Source organism: Plenodomus lingam (assembly GCF_022343315.1).
Source record: "Plenodomus lingam strain CAN1 chromosome Unknown contig_21, whole genome shotgun sequence".
Lineage (NCBI taxonomy): Eukaryota > Fungi > Ascomycota > Dothideomycetes > Pleosporales > Leptosphaeriaceae > Plenodomus > Plenodomus lingam.
In genome coordinates this window covers 1,450,617-1,470,356 of record NW_027093938.1, presented here as the reverse complement: position 1 = coordinate 1,470,356, position 19,740 = coordinate 1,450,617, and the positions used below count along the sequence as shown (strand labels likewise).

Below are 19,740 nucleotides of genomic sequence, written 5' to 3'. Positions count from 1 at the left end.
GCAGATAGCTATATTACCTCTATTATATTTTTCTATCCTAACTCTATTTAGCTATTCTAGGAGTCGCCTAATATCCTCCTTATTAACTGCACCTTTAAGACAAATAAATACCGCTTTCCTCTTGTTAATTTTATTAGCTTAGGTAGTAATAACAAGATAATCTAGCTTAGGGTAGTAATAATCTATAACTAAGATAAGGCTATATTCTTATAGGTGCTCTAAAACCTCTATAAGCTCCTTAACTCCTATAGTATTGTAGTATAATTTTAGGCTATTAATTATAATCTAGTATTTCTAAATGCGTTAGATTAGGTATTTAACACGCCTAGAGTTATTATCTACTACTAGTATATAAATAAGGACGTTCTATTATATCTATAGTTAAAAGTTTTAGCAGAGTTTAGGCAGCGTTGCAAGGGTTGCACCTAGGTTAATAATAATAGCACTACTAAATATTTGCAGCTATACTACAACCTTATTGCCTTACCTACTAAAGCTAACTATTTAGCTAATCTACTGTTATGCAAGCAAAGATCTGCTACTATAACTACCTACCTCTAGTAGTATTAGCTTAATAACTACTCTACTAAGATTATAAGTTATTACATTAATAAGCACCCTTATTTCTAGCTTACTATAATAAGTAAAGTTAAGGGAGCGCACCACGTTATTAAGGAGTAGCTACAAGATAGTTAAGCTAACCTCCTTACGCTATTTTAAAGGCTCCGCCTATTCTATAAGGAGCACGTAAAGCACGTAAGGTTAATAAATAGTATTAAGAACTTCTAGCTTTAATTTAACTATTATAACCTAATATTTTTAGTAGTATTTAGGCGTATAACCTAGTATACACTTATAATAATAGCAAATAACCTAGCTTATACGCGTACTAAGCTACGTAAGTAGTAGCTTAATAGTGCCTATAAGTTCTTGCAGTATACTAACTAATATAGTAGGACGCTTAGTATACTATATTAGTATTTTTTAGTAGATCTAGAGCTTTATTTAAAGGTACTACAGGTAGTAGATTACTACTTATATTAGTAGGTTAATCGTAGCTAGGCTCCTTACCTTAAAGTTACTGCTACTCCTTACAAGCTATAGATAATTATTACTAAACTACGCGCTAAAAAATCTTACTACAAGGGCGCAGGCTAGTCTAGTAACTAGCGCGACCCTACTTTAGCTAAGTAGATTAATAATAACTACCTAGCCTTACTACCTACTGCGATACTAGCTTATATAAGGTAATAGTAGCCTACTAAGCACGTATATATTATCCCTCGCCTACCCTAATTATAGCCCTAACCTCTACCTATACTATAACCCTTACCCTACCTACTATAGCTACCCTACCCGCAGCAGGTAATTTACCTAGCTCCTTATCCTTACTAGGCTCTAATAGCTTAACTATAGCCCTTGCTATAGTTAGCTATATAGTAGTACTATTACTAGCCTTAATATTAGTAGTTAGGTTAATATATTAACCTACCTACTAGTTATAACTACTAAAATTAGCTCCTAGGTAGGTAATTTAGTAATCTAATAGGCAGGCAGGCAGGTAGGTAATAGGCCTACCTATAGTCGCTAGTATCCTAATATATTAAGCACTTGTTACTAGCTTAACTACTTACTCTATAGTAACTAGCTTATACACTAAATCCCTATACTATTACTAGTACTCTACTAGAGCTAGAGTACTATAGTAGCTTATAGCTAACCTAGGCGTTATATTACGTGTTATAAACTTTTAAGTATAAGGGCTAAAATATAGCTATATAGTTAATATAATCACGTAGTATATCCTTTACTCCTACCCTAGGTTTGCTAGCAAAAGCTGCAACTTTACTACTAGCAATAGCTACAAAGTAAATTAGGTAGGTATTGTATCTCCTTATATTATAGAAAATTACATACAACGCCAAGATAGAGTACTTAGGTAATTACCCCTTAGCGCTTCCCTATTAGGAAGGGCGAGGACGATTAGTCTATTATAGCAAGGACAATTAGCACTTCCCTTATAGTAGAGGTAGAGGGTAGAGGTAAGGGTTATAGTTAGAAGTTTTGGTGTTCTACTCTAAATACACAGACTAAATCTAACTTAGATAGGACTAGCTATAACCTAAATAGGTTAGATAAGACTAGTAGGTTCCTAAATAGGACTAGACTAGGGGGTAAAAATTTTCTATAGAGCTTAATACCATAAAAAATATCACGATATCTTAAACACGCTCTAGAGTTTAGCACCTATTTTAGCTAAACGCGTCGCCTGTTAGTACTACGCTATCACGTACAGGTTAGAAACTAGTGGGTGAATATAAGTAATACTTATCCTCTACCTACTTAACTTGCTACTAACTACTAAGATAGTTATCCGCTACAATCCTACTACTGCTCGCTTAATTTTTTTATCTATAGAATTTTTCCTTACTAGATATTTACGTTTTAAAAGCACGATACAGTTAGTGCTACCTTAGCTTGCTACTAATTTGCTAGGCGGCCGGGGTATCTGGCGCTAAGTGCTTAGGGCGAGGACGATTAGTCTATTGTGGCGAGGACAATTAGCATTTCCCCTGTCACGGCACTAGTGGTGCCAAACGCGTTAGTCAGCCTTGGCAAGCGTCATGGCAAACTTTCTTTCACCAGCACCGCACCGCCACCCGTCCATGGAAAATCTTTCAGACTTACGCACGTGTCGTGTTCGGTACATGCGCCACAAGTCCTTGTCTGAGGCCATCCTCGAAGTTTTCGGCAGTGCGCATTTACTCGTCTTGGATGAAACCGAAGTCGGTTGAGCGGTGAGATAGATGGACGAGAGAATGAATGGATGGCGAAGTTGCAAGACCGGGTGTTTTGTTCGATGTTGTGTGGGGTGGCTCAAGCTACGCGAGCCACGCTAACCGCATTGGGTATGTCGTTCATGCATTCCACCACCACCACCACCACCGCCGCCGAATGCATCGCTTGGGGCCACAGATGTCGTCAAAGAGAAACGACACCAAAGCGGGTGACAAGGCAAGACTGCAACAAAAGAGGCGGCAATTGCGGGTGCACTTTCGGTTGCTTTTTCACCTCTGCTGCAATGCGATGCCGTGTGAAGTCGATGATCCCCTCCAGTCACACCGCACTAACTTGGCCGAAGAGGAGATTTCAGAGCCAAGCTCTTGGCATGGGTCTCTAGCGGCCATGGATACCTTCGCGCAGATACATAAGCTACAGTAGGGAAGCGTCAACAAACTCGACCCTTTTCACCAACTTTCTCTGTTGTAGCCGACGTTCTCAGTCAAAAGCAAACTCCACGCTCAGCAGTCCTACCTGCTCTCAATCAAACTCTTCGCTGCTCTTATCATCCATCACCCCCCAAAGCATCAACCACTACCTAGCCAATCACGGCACGAATTGGGAGGAGTAGTCTGTTCCACCCACCCCTACTGAAGTTTTCATGGAGTTCGCAATCAACAACTATCTCAACCTTCACCTCTACGGCCCCTACAGCCGTCCGGAGGACACAAGCAAGAAGCTTACTTGAACTTTCGCTATAAAACCAGTCAGAATCAGTCGGACAAGACTCGACAACTAGGCCCAGCCTTGATACCACAATGGGCAAAAAACAAAATCCGCTTCAGGACCATGTCAGCGGGCAGTCCAATACACCGCTGTCACTTCCGCCTCATAGTCTGACCCTAGAGCAGACTGTGGCGGAACTCAAGACTGCAACCTGGGATGGCCTGGATGATGCTGAAGCACGCCGTCGTCTCGAAGAATATGGGCCCAATGAGCTTGGTGAAATGCAGGGCGTTTCGCCCATCAAGATTCTCGTCGCCCAGGTAGCCAACGCCATGACCTTGGTTTTGATTCTTGCCATGGCCGTCAGTTTCGGGATCTCCTCATGGATCGAGGGTGGTGTCGTCACCGCCGTCATTGTACTCAACATTGTGGTCGGATTCTTCCAAGAGTACTCTGCCGAGAAGACCATGGATTCCTTGCGCTCTTTGAGCTCACCCACCGCTCGTCTGATCCGTGGCGGCCAGCAAGTCACTATACCCTCGATCGAGGTTGTGCCCGGCGACGTAATCGAGGTGAAGACTGGCGATACCATTCCTGCCGATATGAGGTTCGTTCAGCGCTACTTGATCTTTAAGAGTGCAATCACCCAGCTAACATGACGATAGGGTTTTTGATGCTGTCAATTTCGAGACAGACGAGGCATTACTCACTGGTGAATCGCTTCCGGTCCGCAAACAAGAGAACGGCACATTTCCTGAAAAGACTGGCCCTGGTGATCGCCTCAATGTTGCCTACAGTTCTTCAAACGTCACCAAGGGGCGTGCCAAAGGCGTTGTATTTGCTACCGGGCAATTCACGGAAATTGGTGCCATCGCTGTCCAGCTCAGAGAGACAAAGTCAAAGGTCCGCCCTGTCAAACGCAAAGAGAACGGCAAAGCAAAGCCTCATCGTTACGTGGAAGCGTACACTCTGACCACTACCGACGCCATTGGACGCTTCCTTGGTGTGAACGTAGGAACCCCATTGCAAAGAAAGTTGTCCAAATTGGCAATCTTGCTGTTTGGTATAGCGGTGTTGTGTGCTATCATCGTCCTGGCGGCTAACAAGTTCGACTCCCGTCAAGAAGTCGTCATTTACGCAGTTGCCACTGGGCTTTCTATGATTCCCGCCAGTCTGGTAGTCGTGCTTACCATCACGATGGCTGCTGGAACGAAGAGCATGGTCAAGCGAAATGTCATTGTGCGGAATCTCAAATCGTTAGAGGCCTTGGGAGGAGTGACTGATATCTGTTCTGACAAGACAGGAACGCTGACCCAGGGCAAGATGATTGCTCGCGGTGCGTGGATTCCAGGCGTGGGAACATACACAGTGGAGAACTCGACTGCCCCGCAAGATCCAACAGCAGGCGATATTCGATTTGGTTCCGAGCCACCCCAGACCATGGATCTCAAGGCCGGCGGTGCTGCCTGCGGCAACGCCGTCTCGTCTGACCAAATCTCAAGCCACAAGCACGGTCGCTTCCAGCACTTTCTCAACACCGCGTCTCTAGCTAACCTGGCTGCTGTCAAGCAGAACCACGATGGCGCGTGGCAAGCACACGGTGATCCCACGGAAATCGCCATTCAGGTGTTCGCTGCCCGATTCGGCATGAACCGTGAGGAGCTCGTCAAGGGTGATTCACCCGAGTGGCAGGACCTGGTGGAACTTCCCTTCGACTCCGATGTCAAACGTATGTCCGTCATTATGAAACACGCAAGCGGAACTTTTGTCTTCACAAAAGGCGCCGTCGAGCGAGTCATCCAGAACTGCACCACATATCTGACCGACGATGACGGGACATCGAACCCAGTTACCGAAGAGTTCCGCAACGAGATCCTGCAGAATATGGAGGCTTTAGCTGGTCTCGGACTACGTGTGCTGGCTCTGGCAAGTAAGGAGTACCCGCATGAGGTGGAGAAAAATGCCGAAGTGGATCGCGCTTCCGTTGAATCGGATTTGGTTTTCCGTGGTCTCATTGGGCTCTACGATCCGCCTCGCCCAGAATCTGCACCTGCCGTGCGTCAATGCCATGAAGCAGGAATCGAAGTTCACATGCTCACTGGTGATCATCCCGAGACGGCCAAGGCCATTGCGATTGAGGTTGGTATCTTGCCTTCAGCCGATCGCCTGAAACGTATTTCCAGCGATGTTGCCCGGTCGTTGGTCATGACTGCTACCGAGTTTGATAGCCTAACGGATGATCAAGTTGATGAGCTACCTGTCTTGCCTTTGGTGGTAGCGCGATGCGCGCCCAGTACCAAGGTCCGTATGATTGAGGCTCTGCATCGAAAGGGGAGATTTTGTGCCATGGTACGTCTATTGTTGCATGTTGTCCCCAACATCATGGCTAATTTGTTCAATAGACTGGTGATGGTGTAAACGACTCGCCTTCACTCAAGCGCGCAGACGTAGGCATTGCCATGGGCCAAGCTGGTTCAGATGTTGCAAAGGTAAGAGGATGAAGCACCAGTCTGGTCTTGGGCGCTTTACTAACTATTGGACAGGAAGCTTCGGACATCGTATTGACCGATGACAACTTCGCATCGATCTTGGCTGCCATCGAGGAGGGTCGGCGTATATTCGACAATATCCAAAAGTTCGTGCTTCACGTCCTCGCGGAAAACGTTGCCCAGGCTGGAACGCTATTGGTTGGTTTAGCATTCAAAGATTCCACCGGCTTATCTGTATTCCCTTTGGCGCCAGTTCAGGTCGTCTGGATTATCATGGCAACATCTGGAATGCCTGATATGGGTCTAGGTTTTGAAAGAGCTGTACCAGACATTCTACAACGCCCACCCCAGTCACTAAAGACTGGAATCTTCACCATGGAGTTCCTTGTCGACATGGTCGTTTACGGATTGTGGATCACGCTTCTCTGCTTGGCCAGTTTTGTTCTCGTCGTGTTCGGCTTCGGAGATGGCCAACTAGGCAGTGGCTGCAACGAGTCGTACAACGAGTCTTGCGAGCTTGTCTTCCGCGCCCGCGCCACTACCTTCGCCTGTCTCACTTGGTTTGCTCTGTTCTTGGCTTGGGAGATGATTGACATGCGTCGATCCTTCTTCCGCATGCAACCCGGGTCGAAGCGCTACTTCACGCAGTGGATGCTGGACGTCTGGCGCAACCAGTTCCTCTTTTGGGCCGTGTTTGCCGGATTCGCTACTCTCTTCCCCCTCATCTACATTCCCAAGCTCAACACTGTCGTCTTCAAGCACGCTCCCATCTCCTGGGAATGGGGCATTGTGTTCGTCGCCGCAGGCATCTTTTTTGCGGGAGCCGAATCTTGGAAATGGTGTAAGCGTGTCTACTTCCGTCGTCAGGCACGCGCAGCCACTGGCAAGGTTGACAAGAATATGGATATACAAGACCGTGTCTTTGGTCGCTATTACACCGAGGATTCAAGATTGACAGAGAAAGTGTGAGTGGCTCATGAATACGGATACAGTTCATGGTGGAGGAAAGAAGCTCACCCGAGCTCCGTTTTCTCATCAAAAGGCAAGAATCGGGGGTGAGTTGCCAAATAAGACGAGTCGAGGTCTAAATTGCTTTGGCACTGTGTGACGGGAAGCCCCGTAACCAGGCCAAGTAGTCATGGAGAGTGACGTTGCTCGTTACATGCATCCCTGCTCTCGGGTCCATTTAGTAGCATATGATACCACGCTCCTTTGAATGAATTATTGGAAAGAATGATCTTCGGACCATACACTGAGTGACCTCATGATTTATCTTACTGAGTGACTATTGCGTTCCCTATCGCTTCGAGCGCTAATCACTGGGTCGCATCAGGCTGTTTGTGTGAAGCCATAGCCCACAAGAGTCTAGATATATCCACGTCCTCACAACACTCCAGTATTACTAGTAAACAATCCTGTGGCCTACAGAGTTGTTTGGCCCAGTCTATCCCGTAACTTGCCCCCAGCCCTGGAATTAACTTATTAGACCTTATTTTAAACACATGCACTAGAAACAGAATACGACACTGCTCATTGCCCTGGCCCTTCATCTATGCAGTAGGATATTGGCACTTATGCTAATTAAATATGGGGGTGCAGAAGGAAGTTACCTCACGCTTTCTGTCCATTTTTTGTGAAACTTTCGCTAATCATCCATCATTGTACTTCCACTGCTAACTCTGCACGCCTTTAAACTTGCCGCAAGGTATCCACAACATGCTGTACACAAATTAGGTTACATTATTAAACTATATTTCTATCTTAATTACCAGGATACCTATACCCCTAAGTTTCTGTGGTATGTCGGATGTAATTGAACCCTTGAGCTTCTCGGCCCTTGCTTGTCAACTCTTATTAAGGCTTTGTTGACTAGCTCCCTACTCGCGTGCTGATATTTAACAGGCTTCGCTGGCTAAGAGCTTAATAAGAGAGTTTGCTTTATGAACGCGCGTCTTCCTTGAATTTGCTCATAAGTGAATAATGTCCCTGAGGTTGGTAAAGTTCCAAATCCGTGACGCTATAAGGTCCTGGTATTGATACTGTGATATCACGGCATCTATACCCTCATTCAGTGTCTACGATACATGAGTTGTGCTGACAACGCCGTACAACGCCTAAATCCACCTGCTTCTTGCTCTTCGTGATGACGCTACACAGAAAGAGCTTCTGTCTGCTGAATAGAAGTTAGCAAAGGAACTTACTAAAGTTATAGGTTTCACAGTTGATTCCTTTATAGACAAGGAATAGCACGTTATGTTAATAAATTTCTTAATAAGACAAGTTTCTTTAGGCACTAGCCATGCATTCTTGTCAACGCAGCGTGTGCGTATACCTGCTTCGTTGTTATTAGCTCTAATACTATAACTATACAATCTCCTATGGCTGTGAATTCTAAAACTAAACAATGCGCTGCACAACTGGGGTAAGGTATGCGTTATCGTAGTAACCCTGTTGTACAAGCGGGAATCTTTTAAGCAGTATGCAAAGTTCAGGGTCTTTTTACGCCTTATCTTGCTAGATACTACCTTGCTAATGTGACTTCAACTTCACAAACCTCCACTGGCTCTTGCACTGGCGCCTAAGAAATTTCTAACGATGATAGAGATTTAGGTAAGTCTACCGCAACGAGATCCAGCAGCGCGTGAATACGAGTGAAGACTTACGTTCTAAGGGGCTGTCTAAAGCCTCTATAGCCCGGCTGGAAATCCTCCTTAGCTGCGTCGCCGCCATATTCAACGCTGATAACTGAGATTGTGTTGGCCCAGTCTTGATGGAAGATTGTGGATAGCTTAGATGATGCTGCGATAGGATTTACAGTTGTTTCAGCGGTCATTTCACTACTAAGCTTTAAGTCACTTGATGTTTTTTCTTCTCTTGCGAACAAGATTCCTTTTCCTCAGGCTTAGATGTTATATCTCTTTGTTTTACTAGCATACCTGGTCATGATCGGGCTTAGCTCTTGGGCAATACGGTCCACTTACCTTACGCAGTGTGGCCTACTTACCTTACAGCACAATTCGTTAGATACTATTAATCAATCAATGTCATGTACACTCGACTGTATTGAGCGGCTCAGAAATATATAAACTGTGCATCTGGACGGCCATCTTCCATCACAACAACAAACATCAATCATCTTCCTTCTCATCGACATCTCACCAGCTCAGCAATCGAAAGCTTTCGGCTATACCACGCCCCAAAAACAATTCATCAGTTTGTTCCTCTGCTTCCCCTGGCGAAACCTATGTCTGACATCTATAACAGTGAAGTTCTCCTCAATTGCCCTCCTTACCTCAGTCCTCTCATCCGTTTCAGCTTACGAGGCTCGCTACGAGGGAAACTGTTTCGGCGGAGTCGACTGCACCCAGGCCCAGCGAGACATCATCAGGACCCGTATCAATGATGATTGTCAGAGACTTGATGGAAGGAGGCTTGATGGAGGCTTTGACAATGGCGGCTTTCACTTTGTCTACACCTGCTATTGCATTACCAATGCTTATGGATTCAATGGCATTACGGACAGGGTTGATGCTGGGTTTGGCAGTGCCCAGCGCAAGGCTGTTGGGAAGTTCCTATGGTCTAACAACTGCAAATAAATGCAGATTTCGCAGGATGCTGGCTCCAATTCGAGATGAAAGTGGTTGGATGGAGGATGGTTAGGACACTTGAACCACAACTGCTTAACGCAATACACTCGTTTACAATTATATCAATTCAATGTCATTGGCATACACCTCTTTTACTCTCCTATCAAAGTTATTTGCGTTGATAAACATTATATTTACAGTCCTATATTTAATGCCCCTTAACTTAAATGTACCAAGTTGCACTGGAATATGTCGCGTTCCGGAGCCTTAGCTTCGTCGATTACAGGATCACTATTGTACGAAGGCATGTTAAACGAGACGCGGTACTAAGCTAATAGTTTCAAGCTGTTGTTTTTTTTCATCTCTAACTTTGCTCAAATCTCGAAATTTCGACTATCAAATACACCAGTGAAGATATGTCTAAGCAGTATCCAAAAAAAGACTACCAATTCGACGCACTCATTTCTACGCAGTCCAGCATTGGTTGCTCTAGACGTGACAAAAGCTACCCTTTACTCGTTACTTGAGTATTAGAGGACTTTAACATGGGCCAAATAACTCTGTCATATGAGTAGCGCCCAGACAATGGGCCACATAGATAAGTATAGTTCCTTCTACCATTGATTCATGCAATGCCCGACATGCCTTTTAGCATACAGAGCAAGATAAGAAATGGGCTAGATACATCAGAAACTGATCTTGCTGTCTTTGTGACCCACGTACTAACCACGTGACTCGATCATTCACTTTGTCAAGAGTCAGGTCTACCCTCACTACGCCATGCTACCCAAAAGGGACATACAATCTGTAAATACAGTATATAGTGAATAGAACAAGCTTTGTACGTAACCCACGTGAAGCTACGCCTGATAAACTCAAGGGATTAGCTATTCACCGGCAGCTCTTTCACTGCAGCCACGGAAGTCAGGTGGGGCTAACACTATGGCCGAGGTTCAATACACCCTGCTAAAGTGTCAACATTCGATTAAGTACCGTATGGAGGACATCTCTTTGCCCTTTACAAGTTGAGGTCACACACTATATTGGCATGGCACATGTCATAGACAATTATGTGGTGGGGGCAAGCCTCCTATCGTTTCCAATCCACCAGCCATGCATCCTATCGAAGCTGGGATATACCATATTTGTTCCATGTATCGCACGTGGAAAACAACATACACTATATGCCGTGCTGCAGCCAGATGCAAATCCACACCCACCACCACGGCGTCGGGCGTCGTCATGCTCGGAGTCGCGCGCATCCTGTGCCTTCCCTCAGATGCAGGCACGGCACTTCTCGCCCATGAATTCGTCGTCGATGATTTTTTTGTTCCACACCAGTATGCCAATCCAGGCAAAACGACAAGCCTCGCATGTACCTTGATGGACTCGCCGGGGCAATCTCGGCTCCTTGGTCCAACGGCAACACTTACTAGATCCTACACACGACTCCGAAGCTTCCAACCAGCAAGACGGGTTTCTGGCTGCTGCGCTCTAGCGGGGGGGTGGGCTGCGTGGGAGGTGGATGTTGCCACTGCAGTTGGATTGGAGATATCGCGGTGCAAGGTGGATTAGGTAACGTACCGGTACCTATCGCGGCGACTTGGCGCCGAGGGATGGAGTGGATCGGATGCATCTAGGTACGCTGACTAGATACTGGTAGGTACTTGACGGCGGACACGATCATGGATGTGCGTTCAAGCTGTGTTAGCGAAGGCAGCGCAGTGGAAAACTTCGTTAGAGGTGGCGGGAAGGGAGGGATGGTATAAAGAGACCATTTGCCCGGGCTTTGGGGGATCTTTTTTCTCTCGTCAAAGAAGTTACCAGATTAATCCTTCAGGAAGATATCATGGTGCTAAGATTCGCTACCATCTCAGCTGCGGCTGTGACTTTGTTGTCATTCCCTGGGCAAGTCCTTGCAGAGCCCCTGCCGACTCCTCATCTATCTTTCAGCGGACCCTTCGAGGTGGAGAGAAGCGGCGTGCAGAATATCAATGTAGTCTACAACAGAAATATCAACGGTGAACTCGACATTGCCTATGGCGACTGCGATATACAGACTCGACAGCACGTCGCACATCACATCGGAAGTACACACGTTGGCGAGCACCCACTGGCAAAGCGCCACGCAGAGTGGAAAGACAGCCAACCTACCAAATTTGTGTGGAGAGTTCCCGAGGAGATTGAAAAGGGCTGTCTGCATGCGTTCGTGGGTGATGAGATTGTGGGGCGGTCAAGGGAGTATACGGTCAAGACTAGGAGGGTGAAGAAGAGGGCTACGTTTGCGGAAATATCTGATCCAATGGGACCCTGGTTTGATGGGGTCGAGTATCTGAAACAAAAGAATGCGAATGAGACCTTCGTTGCTGCGACCAAGGAGAAGAAATTTGCGATTCTGGGTGGTGGAATTTCCGGGCTGACGACAGCAGTGAGTTACTTTCAAATCTTACATCTGGATGTTATCAATCTTGAAGTGTGGATGATTGCTAATACATTCATCGTTCTTAGCTTATCCTGGAGTCGGTGGGTATCCATAATTGGAAAATTCTTGAGTCGTCAGACCGATTGGGTGGCCGCATGTACACAGCCTACCTCAACAACACGAAGCCAGAAGACTACCAATATCACGAAATGGGCCCTATGCGGTTCCCTTACACTATGACTGATCCGGAGACCAACGAGACATTGGCAATCGAAGACCAAAAGATGATCTTCCAGCTTGCCGACATCCTCAACGAAATAAACAAAGACAACGATCCTGCCCTTCAAGTAAAATTTGTTCCCTGGATCCAAACCAGCACAAATGCCCCGGTAGCAACTACCAAGCGCCGCCCCGACGGTACTGTGCCAGGGCGCTTGGAAACCCAACTCAACCCCTCCTTGCTCGACAATCCAAACGCCACATACTCCAATGCAACGGCCGTCTACGAAGCCATGGCGGCTCTCGACGACTTCAAAGCCCTAACTCCAGAACGAGTGCGCTTCTATGCCAGAGACATTTTCCGCGCACACAAGCAAGCGGTAGAACAAGGCATGTTGGACTTTAGTGAAGTAGAATACCTCCGGTACGCCATGGGTTACGACGCCAACATCACAGATCAAGTGACCACAACGGCGGTCTCGTGGCCCATGTGGGAGTTTGAAACCGTCTACTTCATGGCCGATAAATGGCTCACCATTGATAAAGGCATGAGTCGATTGCCCGAGGCCTTCCACCCCTTGGTCGACAGCCGCACCTCGTTCCTAACCAAAGTGCACGGCGTCAAGCACAACGCCGACACCAACACAGTCACTGTATTCTCTCGACGCACCGGAAGTTCCCCCTGGGATAAAAACACGACTACAACCGAAGAATTCGACTACATCTTCAACTCGGTACCCTTCCCCCTCTTACGCTTCTGGACCCTCCCCCCACACTCCTCCCTCATGACCCGCGCAATCCAACGTACAGTGTTTGATGGCGCCGTAAAAGTAGCCATGCAATACTCGACCCGCTTCTGGGAACACCTCCCGGAACCCATCCTTGGCGGCTGCGGCCGCACCTCAACCTACGGCATTGGGCAAATCTGCTATCCCTCGCACCACATCAACGCCACTGGGCCCGGCACCATGTTGACGAGCTACATTTCGTCGAGCGATGCGGTAGCGGCGTGCGCGATGCCCGTCGAAGAACACATTGCGTACATTCAGCGGGCAATGGTGGAGATTCACGGGCCAGTGGCGGATGAGGCGTGGACGGGGAATTATGAGAGGCATTGTTGGGAGCAGGATGAGCATCATGCGGGCAGTTGGGCGGTGCCGATTGTGCCGCAGCAGCAGCTGTATTTGCCGGCATTTTGGCAGACGGAGTTTAACACTGTGTTTATTGGGGAGCATACGAGTGAGTTGCCATTGTGTCCTTTTCTTAATAAATGGTTGATGCGTAAGAGATCCAGACTGACCTTAGTGACAGGTTTTACGCACAGTTGGGTGTTTAGTGCGTTGGAGAGTGCGGTGAGGGGAAGTGTGCAGATGTTGCTGGATATTGGACTCGTGGATGAGGCAAAGGAGGTTAATAGGAGGTGGATGGCAAGGTGGATTAATTTGTGAGGGGTTGCAGTAATATCATAGGCTTGCAAGAAGAGAGAAGAGGGATGGGGAGGATAGCCATAGGTAACCCCCTGTGTACAGCAACGTAGATGGGTTGCCGGTAGAAATTACCTGGATGTTTTGAATAGTATATAATCATGTCAGAGCTGTAATCAACCAATCGGTCTGTCAAGTTGAATGTATCGTGCTGGTGTCAGATTGCTTTCTCCATGTTGATGAGGTGAGCTGACGTCGAGGTACTTGAATGTTGTACGGTATAGCGGTAGTTCGATGAGTTCGTTCCGACACGCGGAAAGCTTCGGAACAAAGATGGGTCTTCGAAAGACTGTTTGGCAGACCGCAGATCAATCGCCTGGATCCGTCACAAGCAAAGGACTGTAAATGGGTAAACGCAAGATGCATGAGATGTATCACGTGGTAGCCGTCGGAGACGATGAAGCCATGGATGAATTTCATCAATTCATGACGGCTGGCGGCCACGGCGGGATGCAGCCCCACCCCACTTTCTCGAAGCGGACTAGTCTCGCCAAGCCCTTCTGCAAAAGAAGGCCTGCACGCCGGTCCGGACAATCCAGTGACCAGACATGTCACCTCTCAGTCATCATTTCACCTTCAGGCAAATTGCTGGCCTTGTACTCTAGATAAGGCCATGTCTCTCTCTTCCAGATGTTGTCGCCACTGTTAGCTCGGTTTGATGGCGCTCATGGCTAGATTTCCATGGCCGCTACGGTCGCGCCCGGTTGCGCTCCAGAGGGTGGCTGGCCGTGGCGAAGATATTTCGCCTTGTTCGCATGTTTCACGACGGCGGTCGACAGCCGCATTGCAGTCGCGGGCCATTGCGACAAATGCTGCTGCTGCCCATGAGTCTCGTCCCACTACAGACTCCCCACAAGAAATCCTCCCTCCAACAAAACCCGTGGACCGAAAACAGGCCATCCAGAATGCGAAGCCCTTCTCCGATTTCCTGACGGATACTTTCAACCGGCAGCATGACTACCTTCGTATCAGCGTCACGGAACGCTGCAATCTGCGTTGCTTGTACTGCATGCCAGAAGGTGCGCCTCTTCCCCCTGATGTCGCTATGAACATGCATGCGCGAAAGAGAAGAAAAAGTTACATAGAAAAGAAAGGCACCCATGACTGATGCATGACAGAGGGCGTCCCACTTTCGCCCAACGCCAACATGCTCACCACTCCCGAAATCTTCTACCTCTCCTCGCTCTTCGTCTCGCAAGGTGTCACCAAAATCCGGCTTACTGGCGGCGAGCCCACGGTCCGCCGCGACATTGTCCCGCTCATGCACCAAATCGGAAGTCTGAGGTCAAAAGGCCTCCGCGAACTTGCCCTCACGACAAACGGAATTTCTCTACATCGAAAACTCGACGCCATGGTCGAGGCTGGGCTGACAGGGATCAATCTCAGTCTGGACACACTCGACCCCTTCCAGTTCCAGATCATGACGCGTCGAAAAGGCCTGGATGCAGTGATGAAATCCATTGATCGCATACTGGAAATGAACAAGCTAGGAGCCGGTGTCAAGCTCAAGGTCAATTGCGTTGTGATGCGCGGACTCAACGAAAGGGAAATCATACCCTTTGTCGAATTGGGCCGGGAAAAGGACATTGAAGTCCGCTTCATCGAGTACATGCCCTTTGGCGGTAACAAGTGGAGTGAAGGTAAGATGATCAGCTTCCAGGAGATGCTCGACATCATTCGCGTCAAATACCCCGGCCTCGCAGCCGTGCCCGGTCACAAGAACGACACGAGCAAAACGTTTCAAATTCCTGGCTTTGTCGGCAAGGTTGGCTTCATCACAAGCATGACAAACGACTTTTGCAGTTCTTGCAATCGTCTGCGGATAACAAGTGATGGCAACCTCAAAGTCTGTTTGCATGGTATGGCCGAGGTCTCCCTTCGCGATCTACTACGCCAGGGCAACAATGGTCAACCCATCGACCAGGAAGCATTTGAGCGGATACGACAACTTGAGATGGATCGTAGCGAAGGCCACATGCGCGACGAAACTCCTCTTGGATGGGGCCAGAGAGAACACGACCTTCTCAACCTGATTGGCAAAGCAGTCAAGCGCAAAGAAGAGAAGCACGCTGATTTGAACGAGTTGGCGAAATTGGATAATAGGCCAATGATATTAATTGGTGGGTGAATACTTGGATTTCTCCCTCGCTTCCTTGCCAGTCATGAATTCCATGTTGTTGGGATGTCCCATGGGCTACATTACTGCATAGATGGCGCTTCAGCGAGTTTTGGCCTGGGTTTACCTCCTTGTGAGTGTTTATCATCCTTTCGCAAATGAGGCTTGACTATGTATTCTTTCAATATACCCAAATTACACAATCATGTTTGAACATGAGATGATGGTGATGTGCTCTGCTGACTTCCAGTAGACAAGGATACGCACGTGACAGGCGTCTGCTCAGGCCCACGTACATCGCCTTTTCACACCAACTTCAAATATCCGAATCGATTGACGCTTCACGTGCCATCTGCACCACTTGCCCATCTGTACTCGGCCATGTCACAAACATCGGCTGTCCGCGCCTTTTCGACTTCGTCAAGATTGTGGTCAGAAGTAGAGAAAGAAGAGGATCATGCAGTGGACGATGGTCAGGGTGAATCAGCCGACGTTGTTGCCAACGAGGCGGAAGAACCCGATTTCCTAGAAACACTTAACATAGATGGCACTCTCGGTTTGCCAATTGCAAAAGCGATCAGGCATGTCCGGAAAACACACAAGCTGACGGGTCCGGAATACAACGATTACTGGCGCCTGATGGTTGAAGCCCAGTTGGTTGAAGGGGAAGAAAAAGACGGTGCAAATGCAAATGCTGCACGCGTGCTGACCGATATCGAGACGAACAACGGTAATTTGTCTATGGGCAAACGATCATCTACAACGAAACACGACAGACTAATGGACCATGTTCAAAAATACGCAGACATAGTCTCAAAGACACAAGAGACAGAGCGCATCACAAGCTCTCGCAGAGACGCACTCACAGGTCTACTGGGTGAAATAGAGACGCCTCCGTTTACTACGAGATTGATTGAAGATCTCGAGAGAAAGATAGTTGACCTCCAGAGTCAGATAGGTATGGAGAAGGCAAAGTATGTCTCAGTTACACCAACGGCGTCTGCCAAGTTCGCATTCAAGCCTAACGACATTGAGAGCCAAGCGGAATTTTCACGCCTGAAGCGCAACTCACGAGAAATGCTCATCAAAGAGCATTTTCCAGATATTCAAATCGAAGGTGTCGCACTTGGATTCATGGAGAGGGTTGCGCGGCATTTCTACCAGGCGGAATTCCAATTTTCAAAACAAGGGCCAAACAACTCAGCAAAGGATATACAATCATGGGAGGAATTGCGAACGGAAGTGATCCAGGACCTTCGCGATGGACTCCAACAAACTAAGGGAGTGAAGCGGTGCATTGCCCAAGCGCGTAGGCGCATCCTTGCACTCATGAACGCAGCAAAGACGAGCCCAAGTCCAGTCACAGATAGCAGCGAAGAGAATCCTGCTGAAGGTCTCATATCACAAAGTTCTGAGAGTCCGGAAATGCCTGCGGCAGTCAAAAAAGAATTGTCGGAACTCGAGAAAACAATCGAAGGATATAGACAGCAACTTCGTGTCATCAGGACCGCGGTGTCCCAGCAGGCCCAAAGGGTTAATGATGTGAGGCAGCAGAAGCGAGATCTGCATGCTAGAAGAAAGGCTGTGCTCAGGCAGCTCGAGGAGCAGGAGCTCAGTATGCAGCAAGCACGATTTATATTACGGCCGAAGGTTTTGGACAAGGTACCCAAGCTGCAGCTTCGCACCAATCTCGATGATATCTTGGATGAGGCACTGGTGCAAACTGGAATGCCGGTTGAAGCGGTCGGGGCAGATGAAGGCTCTGTTAGAGAAGGCTCTTTGCACCGGCTTGGTTTTCGCGATGCAGGGGAGATGGACAATGTCATTGAGACACGACATGCCAGCATACCTGGAGCTACCTCATCGGCAGCCCCAGAACCAGGTGCTACCATCACGAGTAGCGCTACGCCTACCAAACCTACGGTTCAGTCAGCGATAGATTCAATCTCTAAGCTATCCGGAAGTTCACTAACAACCCCACAATCATTGAGCTTTCAGAAGAACACCGCAACCATTCTTTCTCCACCCGAGCGTAAACCAGGCTCGGCACTCCGCCTGCAAATCCCCACATCAAACACAATATCCATTGACGAGACTTTGACCATAAATTTCTCCGCCCCAGTGCCCACACTCCAGACCCAAATCTACGAGATGCAAAAACGACTTCGTACCTCCTATCCTCGCATCGACAACCTTCCCTACGAAATTTGGAAAAGCGAGAACAAACGTACACTCCAGACGTGGCTGAAGATTCTCGTCGGTCGCTGGCAAACGCGCTTCGACGGAGTGAGAGAGAAGGCGGATGCAGAGGCGGTAGATGAACAGGTTCAAGCGGTGCTGGATCATATGGTTCGAGATCACGATTTGAGTAATGAGGCAGCGGAACGTATGGCTATGCATTGGCATGAGGTTGTTACGCAGAGGGGGCAAATGGATGGGGATGCCGAGGGCGCACTGGACTGGGAGGAATTTGATGCTGGGGGATTTGGGTTCATGGCTGTTGAAGAGGACAACGGTGAGTTTGGGGCAAAGGCGGTGCTCCAAGAAGGTGAGGGCCGAGAGGCGGTGGAGAATGGTGGTGCCTCGATGCCGTCTGGAAAGAGGGGGGATGTGAGCAGTTTCGAGCGGATCACTAAGAGACTGTACTCTACGTCTACGCGACCGCCGAGGGAGGGACTCACGCGATCGTCGATATCAACATCGACATCAGAATCGCAGTCACCAACATCGACATCAAAACCGCAGTCACAGTCACATCAAAATACAACACCCAACCCACACCTTCCCCATCTCACCCCCACGGGAACCGTCCACATGGTCAGCGTCTCCTCCAAAATACCCACCCACCGCACCGCCATCGCCGCCGGCACCGTCGTCTTCTCCAACCCCGCACCGCTCTGCCTCATCCGCAGCGCCAGCCTCAAAAAAGGCGATGTGCTAGCCGTTAGTCGGGTCGCAGGTATCATGGCCGCCAAAAAGTGTCCCGACATCGTGCCATTGTGTCATCCGATTGCGTTGAGCCACGTCAGTGTCGAGGTTGAGATGCTCAGCGCGACGGAAGCGGGTGAATGTGATGAACATGCGCTGCCCTTTGGCGGTGTACAGATCCAAGCCCAAGTCGAGTGCCAGGGCCCCACGGGCGTGGAAATGGAGGCGCTTACTGCCGTCATGGGCGCGGCGCTTAGTGTGCTGGATATGTGTAAGGCGGTGGATAAGAAGCAGCGGATTGAGGGGGTTAGGGTTTTGCGCAAGGAGGGCGGCAGGAGTGGGGACTGGGTTGCGGAGTGAGAGGGGTGGTTTATATACCAGCAGTGTCTCAACAGAGTATATGTGCTAATGCTATGAGAGATGTCGTGGCATATGTGTCGCTCCTCTGTGGTAGTTTTCAGTGTAAGATTTCAGCTATTTCTCCATCCTCTCTTCACAATTTTGTCACATTGATGTGGAAGTCGTGTCTAAGCTTTTACCTCAGATATGGAGCTCAGTTTGGGGGTAGCAAGTACTGCAAATATAGGGAAAGGGGCTGGAGCAGAGAGAAAGAAGAAAGACCTAAAGCCCCTTCTCCACCAAGCCTACCTACCAATTTCTCACCCATCACTCCTTCCACCCGCACCCTCACCCTCCTCACCATTCTTTTTCTCTGTTTACCCTGGTGATTATATCCCCTCTTATCACCGAGCACACCATACAAAACACCAATCCGAAATGGTCTAGTGGCTAGGATTTGCCGCTCTCACTGACGGGGAGTAAGCCATCTTGTAGGTGCCGGCAAGGCCCGAGTTCGATTTTCGGTTTCGGAGAGATATTTATGATTTTTTGGTGGGGGAAGAGTTGGGAAGAGTTTTTTTATGTGTGGGGAGTCGGGTACAGTAGGGTGTGGTGTTGTGTGGTGTAGATAGTGTATCGGTGCACGGGC

General features: G+C 48.3%; 5 protein-coding genes across 5 annotated transcripts; 4 read left to right on the top strand and 1 right to left on the bottom strand.

Annotated features, from left to right (window-relative positions):
- Nucleotides 1-3,243: 3,243 nt before the first annotated feature.
- On the top strand, nt 3,244-7,377 carry IAQ61_005364 (uncharacterized protein). Its single transcript, XM_003837563.2, has 4 exons — nt 3,244-4,114; nt 4,173-5,856; nt 5,910-5,996; nt 6,051-7,377. The coding sequence occupies exons 1-4, from the start codon at nt 3,600-3,602 to the stop codon at nt 6,963-6,965; spliced, it is 3,201 nt and encodes a 1,066-aa protein (XP_003837611.2). The 5' UTR covers nt 3,244-3,599; the 3' UTR covers nt 6,966-7,377.
- Nucleotides 7,378-8,060: 683 nt separating this feature from the next.
- IAQ61_005363 (uncharacterized protein) lies at nt 8,061-9,909 on the bottom strand (the record flags this gene model as incomplete). The annotated part of the gene is made up of 5 exons (XM_066096769.1): nt 8,061-8,169; nt 8,660-8,833; nt 9,156-9,238; nt 9,317-9,568; nt 9,817-9,909. Coding segments are annotated over 5 exons (711 nt in total), but the record flags the coding sequence as incomplete, so codon positions are not given.
- Nucleotides 9,910-11,432: 1,523 nt separating this feature from the next.
- On the top strand, nt 11,433-13,672 carry IAQ61_005362 (uncharacterized protein; the record flags this gene model as incomplete). The annotated part of the gene is made up of 2 exons (XM_066096768.1): nt 11,433-12,110; nt 12,191-13,672. The coding sequence occupies 2 exons, from the start codon at nt 11,433-11,435 to the stop codon at nt 13,670-13,672; spliced, it is 2,160 nt and encodes a 719-aa protein (XP_065953463.1).
- A 1,183-nt stretch (nt 13,673-14,855) lies between these two features.
- IAQ61_005361 (uncharacterized protein) lies at nt 14,856-15,836 on the top strand (the record flags this gene model as incomplete). The annotated part of the gene is made up of 1 exon (XM_066096767.1): nt 14,856-15,836. The coding sequence occupies one exon, from the start codon at nt 14,856-14,858 to the stop codon at nt 15,834-15,836; it is 981 nt and encodes a 326-aa protein (XP_065953462.1).
- Nucleotides 15,837-16,205: 369 nt separating this feature from the next.
- On the top strand, nt 16,206-19,112 carry IAQ61_005360 (uncharacterized protein; the record flags this gene model as incomplete). The annotated part of the gene is made up of 1 exon (XM_003837567.2): nt 16,206-19,112. One exon carries the CDS (start codon nt 16,206-16,208, stop codon nt 19,110-19,112), a length of 2,907 nt encoding a protein of 968 aa, XP_003837615.2.
- Between the last annotated feature and the right edge of the window lie 628 nt (nt 19,113-19,740).